The sequence below is a fragment of the Cricetulus griseus genome, chromosome 10 (genome assembly GCF_003668045.3).
Source record: "Cricetulus griseus strain 17A/GY chromosome 10, alternate assembly CriGri-PICRH-1.0, whole genome shotgun sequence".
In the NCBI taxonomy this organism is placed as follows: Eukaryota; Metazoa; Chordata; class Mammalia; order Rodentia; family Cricetidae; genus Cricetulus; species Cricetulus griseus.
The window spans coordinates 15,200,993-15,222,012 of NC_048603.1; the positions used below are offsets into that span (position 1 = coordinate 15,200,993).

General features: G+C 43.1%; 1 protein-coding gene across 5 annotated transcripts in view; it reads left to right on the forward strand.

Moving 5' to 3' along the window:
• Positions 1-20,432, forward strand: part of Rnf19a (ring finger protein 19A, RBR E3 ubiquitin protein ligase) — a 99,848-nt gene extending 79,416 nt beyond the window's left edge. For all 5 annotated transcript variants that reach the window (XM_035449614.1, XM_027431495.2, XM_027431493.2 and 2 more), the window contains exons 3-10: positions 4,229-4,437; positions 7,844-7,988; positions 8,950-9,112; positions 14,019-14,133; positions 14,487-14,648; positions 15,995-16,208; positions 17,341-17,484; positions 18,314-20,432. In XM_035449614.1, coding sequence (XP_035305505.1) covers positions 4,229-4,437; positions 7,844-7,988; positions 8,950-9,112; positions 14,019-14,133; positions 14,487-14,648; positions 15,995-16,208; positions 17,341-17,484; positions 18,314-18,995 — 1,834 coding nt within the window. In that variant the 3' untranslated portion in view covers positions 18,996-20,432. The remainder of the gene's footprint in view (positions 1-4,228; positions 4,438-7,843; positions 7,989-8,949; positions 9,113-14,018; positions 14,134-14,486; positions 14,649-15,994; positions 16,209-17,340; positions 17,485-18,313) is intronic.
• The last annotated feature ends 588 nt before the right edge of the window (positions 20,433-21,020 follow it).

Consider the following 21,020-nt stretch of genomic DNA (forward strand, 5'->3'; position numbering starts at 1 on the left):
TGACCATAGCTGAGCAAATGTCCTTGTGGTGTGAATGTGTCTCCTTTGGGTATGTGCCCAACAGTGGTATTGCAGGGTCTTGAGGTCGACTGATCCCTAATTTTCTGAGAAATCGCCATACTGATTTCCACAGCGGCTGTACAAGTTTTCACTCCCACCAGCAGTGGAGGAGTGTTCCCTTTTCTCCACATCCTCTCCAGCATAAGCTGTCATTGGTGTTTTTGATTTTGGCCATTCTGATTGGTGTAAGATGGAATCTCAGAGTGGTTTTGATTTGCATTTCCCTGATGACTAAGAATTTTCAGCATTTCCTTAAGTATTTTTCTGCCAGTTGAGAATTCTCTGTTTAGATCTGTACCCCATTTTTTAATTAAATTATTTGGTAGTTTGATGTCTAGTTTCTTGAGTTTATGTATTTTGGAGATCACCCCACTGTCAGATGTGGGGTTGGTGAAGACCTTTTCCCATTCTTTAGGGATCCATTTTGTCTTGTTGACCATGTTCTTTGCTTTACAGAAGCTTCTCAGTTTCTTAGTTTATTAATTGTTGCTCTCAGTGTCTGTGCTACTGGTGTTCTATTTAAGAAGTGGTCTCCTGTGCCTATTCGTTCAAATGTATTTCCCAGTTTCTCTTCTGTGATTACCTTAACCTTTTAAGAGTCGTTATATCTAATGCTCTCGTGAACTTGTCAAACCCCGAGGAATGATTTCTTTTGTGTAGATCACATGAGTTATTTAGGGAGGTGTCTGAAACTGGGGCCAGCGTCAACAGAGACAGTAAATCTAGGAGCCCACAGCTTCTGGTTGATATGTCACCACACTAACACATTAAACAAAACCAGAGCAGATCACAGAGGTAGTTATAAAAGGGAAAAAAAAAAAAAAACACATGGATAATTTACTCACTTGCCACATTATCTATTGTTAAAATTGAATACACCTTACAGTAGAGAGATTAACACCAAAAGAAACAAAATAGGAACACCTAATTCAACAAATTTTGTTATAAGAAAAACAAATTTGTCAGGCCACCGTGATGCACACCTTTAATCCCAACACTGGGGGCAGGGTGAGAGGGGGGCTGAGGATCTCTCTGTGAGGTCAGCCTGGTCTACAGAGCAAGTTCCAGGACAGGCTTCAGATCTACACAGAGAATCCCTGACTTGGAAACAAACAAATACATACATACATACATACATACATACATACATACATACATGCATACGGTGGTTCTAAAGAATTACCGTCATTAGTTTGGCTATACAGTAAGTTGGTGCTGATGGCACCAACTACAAGGGACAGAAAGCGAGTGTCTCTTTATTTTTACATCATTGTCTGTGCTGGCTCCCTAGAGATTAGGAGTGTATTTTATATGTAGCTGGTAATGTTGCAGGTGTTATACTGGCATTGTATAGAAAACTTTACCCACTAACATGACACTTGTGTGCAGAGTTTGAGCATCATGGAGATGGTGCTGGAAATGAAACATGGGCCCTCTGCAAGAGCAGCCAGTGCTGGAGTTGTGTCTGCAATGGTTGCTGACTTGAACACAGACAGAAAACCCCCAGCTGACCATAGCCTTTGAATTTCCTCTGCTCTCACCTTCTGCACTCCTCTACACCCTTAATTCCTTTAGTAAAAGATAGGATATAAAAGAGGTTTAGAACAAAAGGTTTTTTCCTTTTTACTGAAATTACCATTTTTATGTAAAAACTTGACCTTAAATCTGAAACTTTAAAGTTGACAATAAAATATAGATTCTTTCTTTCCCTGCCCCCGGGACTACAGTGAATTGGCTATCCCTTAAAAAAGATGTTTTAAATAGTTTTTTTTGTTTTTTTTGTTTTGTTTTGTTTTTTTTGGTATGGGTGTTTTGCCTGCATGCAAGTCTGTGTACCACATGTGTGCAGTGCCATGCATGCAGTACCCATGGAGGCCAGAAGAGGGCAGCAAATCGCCTGTGCCTGGAGCTAGACAGTTATGACCTGCCATATGTGGGTGCTGAGTCTAACCAGTCCACTGTAAGGACAGCCAGTGCTCTTAAATGCTGAGCCGTCTCTCCAGCCCCTCCTTCGTTATCTTAAAACCAGGGAAGTGAAAGTCTGCTAAATTACTGTTTTGATTTAAAATGCCATTAGTTCTGTACTGTTTTAATGTAAATTCTTCCAGGAATAAAATGGAATTTAAGGTGCAGAGTTTGAATTTGAAGACCAGGATGCTTAAGGGAGGAATAACCCAGAAAGGGAGGAGTAACCCAGAAAGGAAGGAGTAACCCAGAAAGGGAGGAATAACCCAGAAAGGGAGGAGTAACCCAGAAAGGGAGGAGTAACCCAGAAAGGGAGGAGTGCCCTGCTTCTTAAACCCTGCAGTTATGTGAGTGGTTTTGAAATTTGATGCAGTCTTAAGATTGCTGCTTGCTTGGGTTTTGTTGCTAGTAACAAGAACACCAAAAACTCCCCTAAGTTTCCAGGAAATGTTTGATATTTTAAAAACAAACAAACAAAAAAATCCCAAAAATGTAAATAGAGACTTATTTGATGCTGCTTTCAAAGAGCGCTAGAAAGCTGTAGATGTTGACGTTTCATCTGTGTAATTCTGTGTGTGTGTGTGTGTGTGTGTGTGTGTGCGCGCGCGCACACTTAATAGGAATGCTGCTGCCCATGTGTGTTGCTCACAGTTTGTCCCCCTCTCCTATTACTGTCTTGCAAAGACGTAGGAGACTTCTGCTGTGTAAGGCTATTGGCATACATACAGTGTATTAGTTACTTTTCTGTTGCTACAATAAAATACCATGCCCAGGGATGAGACATCACTGTCCTAATGGGGAGCAGTCAGCAGGTCGTCATGGAGCTGAGAGCTGGGATCTCGGATTTTAAGTAGCAAGCAGAGGAGCAGAATGGGAATTTACGTGGCTTTTGAATCGTTAAAGCCCCCCCCCCCCCAGTGACATGCTTCCTCCTGCAGGACTACACATCCTAATCCTACCCAAACAGTACAGCTAACGGGGACCAAATATTCAAAGCCCGGAGACTGGGGGGTTTGGGGAGCTTGTGCCGTTGAAGACACCACACAGTCTACTGATTTTTCTCAGGTTTCCCTTTTTACGTGGATCTAGCTAATTCATGTGGGGTGGATTTAGTTACATAGGATTTTTATCAGGTGTAGGTTTGTGTGCATAGTCAAGGGTATCACAGTTTTCCATGTTGCCAGGTACAGCCTCTGCGTGCCTTACAGTACCAGCTGACCGAGGAGGCTGAGGTAGGATAGCAAGTTCAAGGTCTGCCTGACTAATAGCAAATTCAGAGGCAGCAATTTCTCAAGACACTGTCTCAAATTTAAAACAACAAAAACCTTTTTTAAGGACAATGATACCTCATGTCATTTTCCAGCAATGTTTACTTCCGATTTTTCCTTGAACCCTGACAAGTCATTGATGTAGTTTCCATTTCTCAAACCTTGTAGTTTCAGGTGTTACATATACAGAGGCATGTATTTTATAACTTCCTAAACTTGGCCTTTTCATCTTGTTACTGTGTCAATCATTCATTCCATTCTTGAGTTGTGTTCTGTGTTGTGTGTGTGTGCACCACAGGTTAGCATTTGCTTGTTGATGGACAGCTGGCCTTTTTCCTGGTGGGGCTATTAAGACTCCATCTGCTGTGAAAGTTGATGTGAAGAAATTCACTTTCTCTGGGACAGATATCTCAAGTTCACAAATTAAGTTAAAAAGTTTCAAGTGTCAAGATTATTTGCTTAGAGAATCAACACTAAGGCTAGTCATAAACTTACTCCTCGTCTTTTATTGGCCCCAAACACCCTATTTTAGTTCAAATAAAAGTCTGTTTTTATTAAATTATTATGTGACATTGTTTTTTGTTGTTGTTGTTTGGTTTGAGACAGGGTCTTCCCACAAAGCTCTGGCTGTTCCTGGAATTCACTCTGTAGACCAGGCTGGCCTTGAACTCAGGGATCCACCTGCCTCTGCCTCTGAGTGCTGATATTAAAGACGTGCACACCCACACTGGCTAAAATTTGAAAGTAAAGAATTAAATTTGGAATTTTTTAAGGTATTTATTAACTCATTTTTTCACATTGGTGAGATTGTGTTAGGGTTTATTGTATTGTATTAATGTATTTCTGAGTAGCATTTAATTGGATGCTTCCTACGTTTTTACTGACTTTATCTTGTTTTGTGTCATATTTTAAATTGTTTTCCTTGTTCCTTCAAGATATGCTGTGATAGCATTTGGCTGTGCCAGCTGTCCGAAGTTAACCTGCGGGCGAGAAGGCTGTGGGACAGAGTTTTGCTACCACTGTAAACAGATCTGGCATCCAAACCAGACCTGTGATGCTGCTCGGCAGGAGAGAGCCCAGAGTTTACGCTTGAGAACGATACGTTCCTCCTCCATTAGCTACAGCCAGGAGTCTGGAGCAGCAGGTAGTTTTTAGTTTTATACTCTCTATGCGTGTGAGTGCGTCCCTGTGTGTGTGCGTGCGTGCGTGCGTGCGTGCGTGTGAAGGTGGGCAAATGAGTGGAGGTGGTGGTCCTCGCCTTTGCTTGCCTGACACAGGTGTCTTGTTTATCTCTGCTGGGATGTAAGGTTAGCTGGCCTGTGGCCCTTCCATCTCCCCACAGCACGGGGATTGCCGATGTGTGCAGTCCTGTGTCTGGCTGTGTGGGCTCTGGGGATTCAAACTCAGGTCCTTACTTCCTCATGCTCTGGAAGCAAGTGCTTTCCTCACTGAGCCACCTGCCCGGGCCCTGTCTGATTTTTAAAATAAGTTATTTGATACGTAGAGTCTGCTTGGTGATTTTAACGTAAAGAATATTCAGTTACCATGAATTACTTTATGTATCTTTGTTTAATAGATAAAGTGGCTGTGAGATTGGAGAGATTTTATTGTCAATGACAACAGAAAAAGCAAGCTGCCTGACTGTGGACTAGACCACTGGATATAGTCTGCATCTATTATTCATAAACACATGACATACAGAACTTGTAAATACATTTAGTAAAATAATTTGAATGTATTACCAGTTTACGATTTCTGTTTGTATTAAGACCACACAATTAAAAGTTTAATCTTTTTATTTAAGTATTTTGTGAAATTTCAGATATATCCAATCTAGGATTAAGGGTATAAAAATCATACCTTACTTAGGAAGACACACAGAGAGCTTCAAGGTGTGTTTGGGAAGGAAATTAAATTTTGCCTGGAATCTGTTTGTAAATCTCATAGATCTCAAAAAGGTTTAAAATCTCAGACATCTTAATGTTCTTTGAATAGTAAAAAAATTGTTAACGGAATTTTCTTTGTTTATTTTCATTTTAATCCCTAGAAAACATTTTGTGTTGATAATTACAACAGAAGAAGTTTAAAGCTATAGAAATCTGTTTTAGAGACTGCCGTGTGCTTTACCCTGCCTGAGAAAAAGTCTTTTCTTTGATACAGGTTTCATATTTCGTATCATAAACCTGGGTTTTCATTCCTGTCTGCTTACTGGCTTGTTTCTGCTTCCTCTCCTAAAAATTTGGGGTAGAATACAAAGATGTTAGCAATAATTATAATAACTGTAGCTAAGGACCCAGAAGGGCTTTAGTGGGGACGAGTTAGCAGTAGCCGTTGGATGTTTCCCTTGAGGAGCGGGTAAGGTGTTTTCTCATCACAGTGCACAGGCATACGGAGTAATAGAATGGACCCCAGAACCAGATTTGGGGTCCAGAGTCAACTGAATTTAAGGTCCAGATTCTCCTCTTCCTTTGTGTGACCTGAGCAAGGCACTTGTCCCATCCTAAAATGAAGACACCACAGTGCTTATGTCTGTAGTAGGCGGCAATATTTCTGCCTCTTATGCATTCATACAATGTTAGGTATGGAAACCCCACAAAAATCTGCTAGAGATTGGAGCTTTCGTTAACCATCACTAATTAAACATTACAACTTAGTTATCTAAACGGATCCTGGGCTTCTTCCAAGTAGTCACCTTGGGGAGTGAGTGTAGTCTAGGGTAGTTTGTACTGGACGGCTGTGCTGGTATGTTTAGTGAACTCTGCAAGGCAGCGCCCGTTTGACTTGAATTTGGTTATCTTTTAAGACAACCAACATTCTTACGTAGCTAAATGAAACTAATGATACCACGGGAGGTGAATTGGGGGTTTGGATTCAGACATGTGTACAGCTTTCCCATGTTGTGACACACATTGTTACCTGCAGAGTTCACACCCTAGAACCATGCATCAGAGTTGCCCCACCTTCAGAACATGTAAAAATCATGGCCTGATGTTTTACTAAGCTGATGAGTTTGTGTTGGCTGCTGCTTAAGCCGACAGGGTTAGTATCTTTTTGATACATATATTGTGTTAGGTATAAAAGCTAGCTTTTTTCTTGTCTACCCTATGTTTAAAATTTGTAATGCAAGTGTTAAATTCTTTGGGCCATTTAAATCATGATTTATGCATGCATTTACTTTTTACATTCTAGAAACAATCACTTACCTTTGTCATGCACAGCTTGGAGCTGTTGCTTTGCTCAGAATAGCTTGAACTGTGAAAACACTGAGCGTGAACCTTACCCACTCTTCAGTTATAAACGGCTTTAGCCTTTCAAAAGCACTATAAGGACACTTGAATTCATTGAAAGCAGTTAAACACGGAGCATAAAAGTTGTAGAAAGGAAAATAGAACATTAGCTTAATGTTTACAAAGTGATGACATGGAACAAGTCCTTGAATTCAGTGGTTAGCATTGTAAATACATGCTCTGCACTGCATCTAGATAGAGGCATAGCTGCCTAATGGTAACCGTTGGGTGACTGCAGGCCGTCTAACCAACAGCTAGAATTCAGAATGGTGGTGTTGCGCTTACGCTTTGCTGACACCTACGGTTCTCTACCGCGGCATGTTGAACCTGCACTGATGTGCATTTAACTAACGCATTAGTGAACACGCGGTTGCAGCAACAACACTTGAATAAATGAAGAGAGGATGGAGACTGCCTGCTTGGAGCCATGAGGATGAGGGTTCTCTGTGAACTGCACTGTTGTTAGCTGGTGTTCCCAGAATAGAAAAGGGAGTGTGTGTGTGTGTGTGTGTGTGTGTGTGTGTGTGTGTGTGTGTGTGTGAGTGTGTGTGTGTGTGAGTGTGTGCAGTGTGTGTGTGTCTGTGTGTGTGTGTGCAGTGTGTGTGTGTATGTGTGAGTGTGTGTGTGTGAGTGTGTGTGTCTGTGTGTGTGAGTGTGTGTGTGTGTGTGTGTGTGTGTGAGTGTGTGTGTGAGTGTGTGTGTGAGTGTGTGTGTGTGAGTGTGTGTGTGAGTGTGTGTGTGAGTGTGTGTGTGTGTGTGAGTGTGTGTATGTGTGTGTGTGAGTGTGTGTGTGTGTATGTGTGTGTGATGTGTGAGTGTGTGAGTGTGTGTGTGTGTGAGTGTGTGTATGTGTGTGTGTGTGTGTGTGTGAGTGTGTGTGTGTGAGTGTGTGTGTGTGTGTGTGTGAGTGTGTGTGTGTGTGTGTGTGTGTGTGTGTGTGTGTGTGTGTGTGTGTGCAGTGTTGGGAAGACTCCGCAGTGATCGCTTCCTGCTGGCGCCTCTTCACTACAGGGCAGCCAGCATCAGGAGTCTGAACTCCTCCTCGGTCGTTGTTCTTGGTCCTCATTGCTTTGCTCCCATGTTTGAAAACGTAACAACCTGAAAATTTAGTACAAAGGGCATTTCCTTAGACGGGAAGAAAGAGTGATATCTGTACTAAAATCAGCAGGCTAGAACTGCCGCTTAAAGAATGAAATTGCAAAGACTTGTTAGGGCAGTGTTGCCGCTGCTGACCCCTTTCTTGTCTGTGTTCCTTCCTCATAGCTGACGATATAAAGCCATGCCCACGATGTGCTGCTTACATAATAAAGATGAACGATGGGAGCTGCAACCACATGACATGTGCTGTCTGTGGCTGTGAGTTCTGTTGGTTGTGTATGAAAGAAATCTCGGATTTACATTATCTAAGGTAAGCTTACCGGGAGAACTGTTTACGTGTGAATAGACTTCACATTGTATACCAGAGGTCTTGTTTTTGAAAACACTATGTCTTAGTTGGGTTTCTATTACTGTGAAGAGACGCCATGAGCACTGCAGCTCTTACTTACAAAGAAAACATTAATTGGGGTGCCTCGCTTACAGTTTCAGAGGTTCAGTTCATCGTCATCATGGCAGTATGCAGGCAGACATGGTGCTGGAGATGAGAGGCTTCCGTGTTGCAGGCAGCAGGAAGTCAACTGGCTGTCAGACGGGGTGTAGCTTGAGCGTTTGAAACCTCAAAGCCTGCCCCACAGTGACACACTTCCTCCAGCAAGGCCATATCTACTAATAGGAACCCTCCCTTTGGAGGCCATTTTCTTTCAAGCCACCATACAATATCAGCCTAAGTATTCTTGTTCCTGAGATTTATAAGCTATTTACCTAAGTTTGAAAACTACCAAGTTATACTTAAATAACTTAGAATTAATAACGAGCCAGAAAGGAAATAAAGGTTCCTTTGTTTTACAATGTTGTTATTGAACTTTAGTGCTAATATTTGCTACTCTGTGCAATTAATCCAGCTCTTAATTTTCTTACAAATAAATTTTATCATTTAGGCCCCAAAGTGACTTTATAATGTAATTACAATAATTGTGTGCCTAAAATGGAGATAAAACATATTTTATTTTGTATCAGTATGGTATTCAGAAAATTTTGAAGGTAATGGAGAACTGTGGATAAATTTTAAACCATAATTAGCAATATCCTGTTCATGTAACTTAAAGTGGATTTTTCTTTAATCCTTTGGCTTTTAAATGAACCCAGAATACATAAAGGAAGGGGTGGTTAAGTAAGCAGGAGAGCTATTCCTGTCTATAGTTGTTGCTTTGCTGGGTTGTAGTTACTTGTTGTACTGTTTCCCAACCATTATTATGTGATTTTCCTCTCAGTCCCTCGGGTTGTACTTTTTGGGGGAAGAAACCTTGGAGTCGAAAGAAGAAAATCCTGTGGCAGCTGGGAACGCTTGTTGGTGCTCCCGTCGGGATTGCTCTGATTGCCGGCATTGCCATCCCTGCCATGGTCATTGGCATTCCCGTGTATGTGGGCCGCAAGGTCAGCACTGTCTTCTACGTTGTTGGTGTGTCTTCTTGAAACGGAAATGTCTTCCCTTTATTTTTAAACACAGGAGTTGGTTTTAGTTTCTTCATTATAAAAGTTTTGGGCTGGGGATGTAATTGTGTTGGTAAATTTTTTTTCCGTGGAGGATGTCCTGGATTTGGTCCCCAGCACCCCATAAACCGGGTGTGGTGTCCATGTCTGTGATCTCAACACTCAGGAACTGGAGGCAGAAGGACCACAAGTTCAAAGCCATCTTTGGTATACAGCAAGTTTGAAGCCAGCCCATGTGTCTCAAAAATAGACAAATAAGTCAACTAACAAAAGTCCCTAATTTACACAGTAAACTCCCAGTGTTTGGCAAGCAAATACTTGTGCATAAAAGGCAACCTTGCTTAAAATGGTTACAGTCCGCACTACAGATTCAGAAGGATGGTTGACACTGTTTTCTCTGGGGTATATCCTTTTAAAAGTTCTTTAAGATAGAAATGCGTGGCTAAATAATGCATGCCCTTGAGCAAAGAGTAGTTAACCAGTTCTTTAGATCTTTACTCTTGAGTTCAAAGCTTTTCCACCCCCATTGCATGACTGCTGTGTGTAAATACAGTTACAGGTTATGACAGTCTTTCGTGGAAATCCAAACACCAACGTTTGTTAAATCCTTGTCCTCATACATCATTAGTTAGCTAAACAGGTAACTTACTTGGAGAGGTTAATGGGATAATTTATGAATTACTAAGAAGCCTGTTGCCATCTAAATTAAATTAATTGGATGTCAAGAAAGTATGTGATCCTAACACAGTCAGAACAAAGAGAACAGCTTCTCATAGAGCCAGTCATTGAAGAGTCCAGACTTTGTGGCAGGTGATTTACAGACCTGCATTTGTTTTTTGAGAGGCAGGGCCTGTCTCTCTGTAAAGTCACTATGTAGTCCTGGCTAGCCGGGAACTCAGAGATTGGCACTGGCCTGCCTCTGCCTTCCAAAGGAACAGTGTGTTTCCCCATTCCCAGCTGTTGACCAATCCTCCTGTTGGAGAACCCTGGGTGTTGTAGCCGCCAGTCCTCGGGGTGAAACTGAGATTTTCATTGACTTGCTTCTGGTAGGTGTGTGCGTGTGTGAGTAGAGATCAGAGGACAGCTTGCTGGAATAGTTTCTGCTTTCATTGTGTTGTTCCTAGGTCACACTCAGGCTTGACAGCAAAGCCCTTTGCACCATCCTGCCATCCCAACACTGCGGTTTAGAAAAGGGATTTGGGCCCAGGTGAACGAATTCTTTGTATAAGTCCCTTGTAGATTTTAGTCTAGCCAGTTGGGCACCCAGTCCCGGAGAAAGCACAGACTCGTGAGGAGGCCCACGCTATTGCCAGACATGCTGTTGTCAGACAGTACTTAGGCTGAGTCCCCTGTCCCTTGTATCCTTTAATTGTGATTCTGAGCTGTGCTACTAATCTCAGGGTAAGAACGATCCTCTTCCATAGACAGCTGTGTTTATTTCATGGACATAAGTGTTTGCCTGCATGTGTGCCTGTGTGCCATGTGTGCCATGTGTGTGTGTGCCTGTGTACCATGTGTGCCTGTGTACCATGTTTGTGTGCCTGTGTACCATGTGTGTGTGCCTTGTGTGCCTGTGTACCATGTGTGCCATGTGTGCCTGTGTACCATGTGTGTGTGCCTTGTGTGCCTGTGTACCATGTGTGCCATGTGTGTGTGTGCCTGTGTGCCATGTGTGCCTGTGTACCGTGTGTGTGCCTTGTGTGCCTGTGTACCATGTGTGCCTGTGTACCGTGTGTGTGCCTTGTGTGCCTGTGTACCATGTGTGTGTGCCTGTGTGCCATGTGTGCGTGTGTTCCATGTGTGTCTGGTGCTTGCAGAGGCCAGAAGACATCAGCAGATCAGCTACCAGGTCACCTACAACAGTGGTTCTCAGCCTGTGGGCTGTGACCCTTTATGGTAACGACACTTTCACAGGGACCATTGGAAAACACAGATTTTACATTGCAGTTCATAACAGCAAAGTGACAGTTAGGAAGCGGCAACAGAAATAACTTATGGTTGGGATCAGCACAACACTAACGGTATTAAGGGCAGCAGCGTTGGGAGGGCTGAGAACCGCCAGTCCAGAATTAGAGTTACAGAAGCTGTGAGCTGCTGTGTAGGTGCCAGGAACCAAATCAGTCCTTCGCAAGAGCAGCATCAGGCACTGCCAAGACACATCCTCTTGCCCTGAAAATACCGTCTAAAAACAGAAACACTGTTCTCAATTAGTTTTGATAGAAAGGTGTGGAGCATCCTGGTGGCTGCTTCACTGGCTTGTAGGAGGTTCTACGTTGGATCACAGACAGCACAAAAACAAAACAAAACAAAGCTGGTTTGGTGGCTGGTGAGGAATGGAGACTTCTGTTAATTGTTTATTTCAGAAGGGTCTTAAGTAAGTAAATCTCTAGCCTGGGGAGTTAGGGCCACAGCACAGTGGAGGGACACTTACACAGCATGTGCAAAGAAAATATAAGAACTGTTGCTGTGATTAAAGCAAAACAAAACACCATGACCAAAAAAACAGCTTGCCAAGAAAGGGGTTTGTTTGGTTTAGCTTTCTGGTTATAGTTGATCATGGAAGGAAGTCAGGACAGGAACCTAGAGGCAGGAACCAAAGCACATTCCTTGGAGGGACTCTGCTTGCTGGCTTGCTTTCTTTACAACCCAGGATTGACTGCCCAGTGGTGACACCACCTACAGCAGGCTGGCTCTAATTAAGAAAATGCCCCATCGGCATGCCGACGGTCAATCTAGTGTGGACATTTTCCCTCCCTCCCTCCCCCTCCCTCCCTCCCTCCCTCCCCTCCCCTCCCTCAAATTTTATTTATTTATTTATTTTAATTTTTCCAATCAGTTTCTCTGTGTGGCCCCTCTGTAGACCAGGCTGCCTCTGCCTCCCCAGTGCTGGGATTAAAGGCATGTGCCACCACCATCCCTGGCTGAGTGTGGGCATTTTCTCTGTTAAGGTTCCTTCTTCCCAAATGGCTCTAACTTGTGTCACGTTGACAAAACAATTAACCAGGACAGAAACTGATTTTAATAATTTTTTGTGTAGAGTGTTGGAAGCGGAGCTGTTTGCTCAGACACTTAGAAGAGAAAGCGACAGCCTGCGTGTGCCGACAGCTAGTTTAGAGTGACATTGGGCCTGTGACCCAGTACTCTGGAAGCTAAAGCAGGGTTAGCGACAGCCTGCGTGTGCCGACAGCTAGTTTAGAGTGACATTGGGCCTGTAACCCAGTACTCTGGAAGCTAAAGCAGGGTTAGCGACAGCCTGCGTGTGCCGACAGCTAGTTTAGAGTGACATTAGGCCTGTAACCCAGTACTCTGGAAGCTAAAGCAGGGTCTGAGGGGGAGATGGCTTAGTGATTGAGAGCACGGCACCAGCAGACGGCCCACAACTATCTGAGGCCTTTTTCTGACCTCCATGGCCACAGGGCACAAAGCATGAGACAGATACACATGCAGGTAAAACACCCATACACATATGTGTAATGAAGTTAAAACAATGAAAGAAGGAAAACATCAAACAAACGAGTGAACCAAAAGTAATGGGATGATGTGGTCACTGTTATTCCACACCAGCGGGTAAGGCTGCCAAAGTCGATAGGCTGTGTACGTCTGTAATCTCAGTACTGAGGGGCTAGCCTGGACTCTGTGTGTGTGTGTGTGTGTATGTGTGTGTATGAGCATATGGGTATATATGTGTGTGTTTATATATGTGAATATATGTACATACATGTGTGTATGTGCACATCTGTATATGTGTGTATACACGTACATGTGTGTGTGGTGTGTTTGTGTATGTATATGTATGTGTGCATATGTATATATAGGTGTGTGTATATATGTGTGTGTGTTTGTGTATACATAAATATGTGTGTACATATGTGTGTATGTATGTATGTATATGTGTGTGTGGTGTTTGTGTATGTATATATGTGTGTATGTGCATACATGTGTGTATATTTATGTGTGTATATGCACACATTTATATATGATCCTGTCTCAGAGAGAGAGAGAGAAGGGAATGGGGTGGGAGCAAAGGTTGACTCCCTTGGTTCCATGGCAACCTGTCCTCACAGATCCACCTGCATGTGTGTAGACTTGGCTTTGCTCTGCTGCTGTGCCCGGGAATAGGCTGGAAAGGAGCTACAGGGAAAAGAGCATAGAAAGGCCCTGACATTTCACCTTAGAGACCAGACTAGCCGTGTGGTTTGGAGGCCGCTCAAGGGATGTCTTCAGACAGATGGGAAACGCCCTTCCTCAGTTTGGCTCTAAACTGTTTCCCAGTTTCATTTAATAATTCATAAGCTGTTTTATGGCAATTGTTTTATTTATTAGTGTGGATTGTACAATGATTCTCTGGTAACCACTATTTGTCTTTACTCTTTAAACTGATTTTGAGTCATCTGTTAATAACTTTCTGTCATGAAAAGGTGTCTGGAAAAAAGTTGTACATGATATTTGTTTCATACAGCACCTTTTTAGACTCAACTTTTAGATGATAAAGACTGTGGAACCCTCTCCTGGGGTTTGTTCAGGGAGTCTTACTTGAAAAGAAACCCGTGGAACTCTAGTATGGTTTCTGAGATGGAGTCTTCATGGCGTGGGTCGGCTTTGAACTAGAGATGTACACAAGGGTAACATTGAACTTGTGACACAGACTAAATCTCCTGAGCCACTGCCACCTCCTGTAAACAGGACAGCAATAAGGAGCAATTTGTGACACTGTGGTGACCTTGCATTAGGGCGATGGACTGAAAGTGTGAGAAATCCTTCAGCTCTCTTACATGTGTAGGACTGTTTCACCTAAACCGAATATGTAATGTTTTTCTTTTCTAAACTTCCATTCCCTTTTGAATTTAAGATTCATAATCGCTATGAAGGCAAAGATGTCTCAAAACACAAGCGGAATCTGGCCATAGCAGGTGGTGTGACGCTGTCTGTAATTGTCTCTCCGGTGGTTGCTGCAGTGACTGTAGGTAAGACCATGCTTCGGAGCGTTACTTAAGTAGAACCTATAGGAGGTTTCTCAAGTAACTTCATTAAAAGTGCTGTTGACTCAAGAACCTGGCTTTAGGGACTGTAGATAGTGGTACAGCCCTTGCCTCAGACCTACAAGAACCTGTTGTTAGGATGGCTGGTGAGTAGCCTCCCTCAGACGCTTGCACTTTAAAAGTTCACAAAGCCGGTCTTTGCCCCCGTGGTACCTGAGGGCCACCTGGCAATGTTGCATTTGTTTGTGTCCCAGCCAAATCCTTCTCCTGAGAAGACCTAACCTCATATTCCTGGGATCAGTGTCTGGTTTCTGATATGTAATTCAATTCCTTTTTAGGCATTGGTGTTCCCATTATGTTAGCTTATGTTTATGGTGTTGTTCCAATCTCCCTCTGCCGAAGTGGGGGTTGTGGAGTTTCAGCAGGCAATGGGAAAGGAGTCAGAATTGAATTTGATGACGAAAATGACATAAATGTTGGTGGAACTAACACAGCTATAGGTGAGTCCTTTAAACATGGGAAGAAATGTGTGCATTAAGCCCTACTGTCCTCCTTTTACTAGGCCTTTTTGTGTTCTTACTGTCTCACACCCCTCCCCCCCCCCTTCTCTTTCCTCTCTGAGACAGGGTCTCACTGTGTAGCCTTGGCTGGCCTGAACTCAGTGTGTAGACGAGGCTCACTCTGCCTCAGATGTGCTGAGATCAGAGGTGAATGTCTGACAGCCTCGTAGTTTTAATCCAGAAGCATAGCTGTGAAAGGAACTGTGACGGTCAGACATGTGTGACAGAGGAGGGGTGGCTGTGGGTGCTCACCTCTTACAAGAATACATTTAGGAGTTAGAGCCTTTTCATACAGTGTTTCACTCCATACGTAATGAAGTCTGAAAAGGATGTGAAGAGCATTGCAGTTAAAAGAATTGCAAATGGTCAATAAATGAAAAACTTCTGTATCACTCAAAGAAGTACAAGTTAGAACTGTAGTGGGCAGGAATCTCCACGACTAGAGGCTTTATTCACACACCGGCAGTAGGAGTGTCAGCTTGCTGAAATAGTGCTTGTCCTGTACCCAGTGGTTTTAATCACAAGTGTGTGTCTCAGGGCAGTGTCTAAGAACGAAGCCCTTTGGTGCCCTCTGTGCACCTTCTATGAAATCTCTCGTGTGTCTCCTTGGGGAGCGTGTCTGGTCCTTGCTCTCACAGTCTGCCCTGACTGTCTTACACCACCTCTTCTTGAAGGTGACAGTTAATACTCCGCTTTCTGGGCTTTTAAACGTGTGGTTACCCCTGCCTGGAATGCTCATTTTATGACTCGTGTGGCTCGAGGGAGGCCTTCCTTGGCCATGTTGTAAAGCGGTGTCCAGGGATGACATACGCACTATAGTCACTCCCCTGTCTTGCTTGGTCACATGATTGAATATGTAATAGGAACTCAGATACTGGCGTAAGTAAGTGAATAGTACTGTAAAATTAGAATATAATCCTATAGCATCTTGTAATAGTTTATAGACAATTAGAACTACGTCTAGAAATCAGCTTTTGTCCGTTTTGTCTTATTGATCTAGAGAACAGGATCTCTCACTGGAACCAAGTCTGTCGAGGGAGGTCTTCTAAATCATTTGTTCAAATCCCTGAATCTTCTGGACTTAGCAACAACAAATACTGACCATCTTAAATTTAGGGCCAGTCTCAGATTGAGCAGTACACCCTGAAATGGCTCTCTGTATGCCTAACCATGAGTGTGATATGTACTTTGTGTGATCTAATATCCTTTCTGAAATCATGTAGGAGTTTAAGGCAGGAAAATGAGTAATCATTCTCTCTTCATTTCTTGAATCATTTTACATTTAGATACAACATCAGTAGCAGAAGCCAGGCACAACCCGAGCATAGGAGAGGGGAGCGTTGGTGGTCTGACTGGCAGCTTGAGTGCAAGTGGAAGTCACATGGACCGAATAGGCACCATGAGAGACAACCTGAGTGAGACAGCCAGCACCATGGCCTTAGCTGGAGCTAGCATAACGGGAAGTCTGTCAGGAAGCGCCATGGTGAACTGTTTCAACAGGTAAGAAATAGCTGCTTGTTTTGGTTTGTTAACAAGACCTTAGTTAGATGAAAAATATGAATGCAAAGCATGCATGATAACTACCCAAAGGTTAAAAGTACTGTGTTTGGTACTTGTGTTGTAATAAAAACTTAAGCCCTGAGAAATAACTACACTTGATGAAGTTGATTTGATCAAGGATCTGCATTTGTGTTCACTAGAGTAAAGGCCATGCTTAGCGTCGACCTTGCTTGTTTACTGATACCGTGGAGATGAGGAGGAGAAGTCAACATTTATCTTACTGCGTCATTTTTCTTATTCACTGTTGTGTGTGTTAGCTCTTTTGTGGAGAGGGTAGATGAATTAAAAGTCGTATTTATCTTATTTCAGGTAGCTGGACAGAAACTACGTTGTAATTTGGTATATGTTGTTACCTCTTATTACAAAATCAGATGTAGGCTGAAGTTGTTGAGCAGAACCCTTTTTAGTATAGGATTTATTTTCATTATTTGAGATAGAGTGTGACTTGTACTTTGTGTAATCTAATATCCTTTCTGAAATCATGTAGGAGTTTAAAGCAGGAAATTGCTTAATTTCTGGAATTATTTCACAGTTAGATACAATATCAGTAGCAGAAGCCAGGCACAACCCGAGCATAGGAGAGGGGAGTGCTGGTGGTCTGACCGGCAGCTGGGATGCTGCAAGCCCTGGCTAGCCTGGAACTCACCATACAGGCCAGGCAGCCTGCCTCTATCTCCTGAGGGCTGAGATAAAAGGCATTTGCCACTACACCCAGTTAACAGAGGGATTTTTATTTATTAATGGATCTATCATGTTTATTGATTAATACACTCTGACTTTGTATTTTGTCCTGAGCATGACAGAGGACTGCATCCTAGTGAAAATACCGTGGAGACCATTCAGATCTGTTTCCTTTTGATCTTCCTTTGGGTAGTGTTCTCTTGAGTCCTCTTGGGTGTTGTTCAGTACCCCACAGTTTAATCTGGATAATAAAAGAAGTGGGAACTGAAAAACTACAGTGCCTAAAATAGATTTTCATTACCAAAGTTTCTCACTGAATTATTTAAAGATATGTACTGTGATTGCGGAACTATAAGTGATTGGGTGCGTGTGTGATGCCCTCCTCTTTAAGGCTGGAGATTCAAGCAGATGTTCAGAAAGAACGGTGCAGTCTCAGTGGAGAGTCCGGCACCGTGAGCTTGGGAACAGTGAGTGATAATGCCAGCACCAAAGCCATGGCCGGATCCATTCTCAACTCCTGCATCCCTCTGGACAGGTGAGGAGGACTCCCCTGTAAAAATAGAAGTGTTTTAATTCACTCAAAAGGAATGATCCCGCCCACTGGGCACAGTCTCCAAGAAAACAGCGAGATGTTGAAAGGCGCAAACCCATCCAGGTAGGAAGTCCATGCCCACAACAGAAAAGCAGTAAATGTCCCTGGTACTATTTTAAAACTTGAAGCCTGAAGAGGCTGGAGAGAAGGCTCAGTAGTTAAGCACTGGTTCCTTGTCCAGAAGACCTGGGTTCAGTTCTGTACGAACACTGTGTGGCTCACATCTACTTGGAACTCCAGTTTTCTGGGGGATCTGATGCCCTCTTGTGGTCTCTGCTGGCATCGCTCATACGTACACTCAGGTACAAACAAATACACATAAAATAAATCTTTTTTTTTTTTCTTAATAGAAATATTAAGACAGTCTCCTCGGGCTGTTCCTGGTGGTGCAGGCCTTTAATCCCAGTGCTTGGAAGGCAGAGACAAGCAGATCTCTGAGTTCAAGGCCAGCCTGGTCTACATATAAAAACAAAGCAAGACAACAACAAAGGCACAAAGATAGTCTTGGCACTCGCTCTGTAGACCAGGCTGGCCTCTCATTCACAGAGATCCGCCTGCCTCTGCCTCCCAAGTGCTGGGATTGAAGGTGTGCGCCACACGTGCCTGGCTAAAGACAGTCCTCTTGTGTGTAGTTTTATGTTGGTAGAATGTAACCTGCACTGAAATGTTCCGACAAGCTTCTTTACGTAGCATTGGTGTTTTCATAGAAAAGCCCTTCTCCCTGTGTCTCATCTGAACAGAAGCAGTTTCATCTTTGCCGCTCTCGTTTCAGAGAAGGGAACAGCATGGAAGTGCAAGTGGACATTGAGTCCAAGCCATTCAAGTTCCGGCACAACAGCGGGAGCAGCAGCGTGGAAGACGGCAGTGCTGCCCGAAGCCACGCTGGTGGTTCATCCAGTGCATTGCCTGAAGGTAAATCCGGTGCCACCAAGTGGTCCAAAGAAGCAACAGCAGGAAAAAAGTCAAAAAGCGGTAAACTGAGGAAAAAGGGCACCCTGAAGATAAAGGAGCCCCGCGAGGACATGGATGCCCAGCTGCTGGAGCAGCAGAGCACCAACTCAAGCGAGTTTGAGGCCCCGTCCCTCAGTGACAGTATGCCGTCTGTAGCCGATTCCCACTCCAGTCACTTTTCTGAGTTTAGCTGCTCGGACTTAGAGAGCATGAGAACGTCGTGTAGTCATGGCTCCAGTGATTGTCACACCCGCTTTGCGACTGTGAACACCCTTCCTGAGGTAGAAAATGACCGTCTGGAGAATTCACCACATCAGTGTAGCAGTTCTCTGCTTTCCAAACCTGCTTCCGGTTCTGGAGTTCCGCAGCCCAGTCCTGCTGCAGAGGATCACGGCACCAGCAGGAGTGGGGTGAAACCGAACGGTGACGCATTAAAAGAAGCAAATAATAACCAACCACATCAGACTGTGGACTTGAAAGTTTCTATTCAGACTGAAATTTAGGCCCATGATGCTGCAGAGTAATAACACTCAACAGCCTTGTTTGGAGCTGGATGAGCCATGTGCGACTGTTAAGTTTAAGTTACCAGCAAAAGCCAGGTTCATAATCACAATGCATATACATTCTGTATGTTTAGCCGAGCATTGTTTCTTGTAGACGTTAATCACCAAATTATGAAACGGAGGCTTTAAGAGTGCATCATCATGAGAACGATAACTTAAGAAAAAATCGAGTTTTGTGTTCTTATCACAGAACACTGCTTGGTGCACACACCTGTGTATTTAGATAGAAATGTGGCTTAATTTATACTCATATGATACTAACGCTGTGCTACCACACTCTTAAGGAAAACCGTGGCTTGGAGAGAAGTGGTTAGTGACATTTTATTGAAACCACTAAGGGATGCTGTTTAGAAGAACTTGGCAGGCTTCTCTGTGTATGATCCTCTTTGTAACATTTCTCTTCATAACTGAGCTTAAATTTCATTTCTTTCTTCACACTCGATGTGGACATAAAGCTTAGTGCAGCCCATGGGTAACCATTTGGACACTTAGACACTTGAGCAGGATTGTGGCAGTCTTCGCACAACTTTGAGCTAGAAATACTTGGTACTGTTACATATCGCGTGTATTGTTGATGCCATTTTAGAAGAAAACGGTAAAAGTAGGTAACTAAGTATACTGACAACAAACAAGATATAGAACTACAAAATACAATCCCATTAGGACACAAGTATCACAAAAAGTCACCTTCCTCTACGGGAAGTTAGTGACTTTTGATTCTTGGTGCCTTTGGGAGAGACTGGGTTTTACAAGCCCAGTTATTTGAGGATTTTGCTGTATCATTTCCCATAATGTCTTCTCTATAGAAAAATACAGGAAATAGATAAACATGAATGTGATTATTAACTATACTGAAAAAGTATTCGCCTACCAAAGACACACTCAGGCTTTAGTAAATTTAATGTTACATAACCTCAGTTTTTAACCTATCTTTTCAAACCATGAAATCAAAGCAATGCAGAGCTTGCACCAAGCTTATACAAAAGGTCTGTGGCTTTGTTTCCTTTTGTTTATGGAGGATATTCAGCTGACACAAGCAGAAGTTGGCCCCAATACTGCCTGTACTATTAATTTCCCACGTAACTCTCCTGGCAGACTAACCTCATGGCCGTCAGATACCCACCTTCGGGTTTCTTTCAAGTGTTACCATTATGGTGCTACTGAGCATTTTCTTTTGATAAAGGAAAATGTCCCGGGCTGCAGTCTCTTACCCTCATTTTCCTCACTGCGTCCATTAATTTTGCTTATATAACACTAGTGCCAGTTATTTTATTTGATAATGGTTATTATGATATTTGTACATTTGTTTGCATTCCAGTTGTGTTCAGTAATGAGTGTGTAAACAGCATACATGAAATAAATGTAAATACTAATTAATTTGGTGTGTACATAGAAACTTTCACAAGAACACAATCCTCACATTGCTGTATTACTGGGAGTTCAGAATTGACAGGGCTAATCTGTATGTATGTAGAAAGAAGATTTATTGTGGTTCACAGGCTGTGGTTCGGCTAGTCCAACAATGGCTGTCTAACAACAGAGAGTCCAAGAATCCAGGAGCTGTTCAGTCTCAACTGGTCTTAAGTGTACACCAGAATCCCAAAGTAGACTGTGATGCTGATGTAGGAACGGACTTTGTGAATATGTTAAAAGTCAAAAACGAATGGGAAAGCCAGATATCTTTTAAGGAGTATAGCAGAAATGGTGTCATCTGAGATGCCAGTGTATCCCATCTGTCTTGTCCCTCCTCTGGGAGGGCCTCCCTGTTGTGCTTGCTTGTCTTACTGCTGGAACAAAAGGCAGCAAGAGCTCAAGGCAGCTGGTGTCTTTTTCCTCACTGCAACTCAGCTTGTGTTAACCCCACCCGGCGAGAATAAGACCACTGCCAGGATTAAAGCCAAATTTGAGGCGAGCTTTAGTTAAATAACTGGCCAGGTGGGTGGACTGGCCAGGTCCATTCCAGGG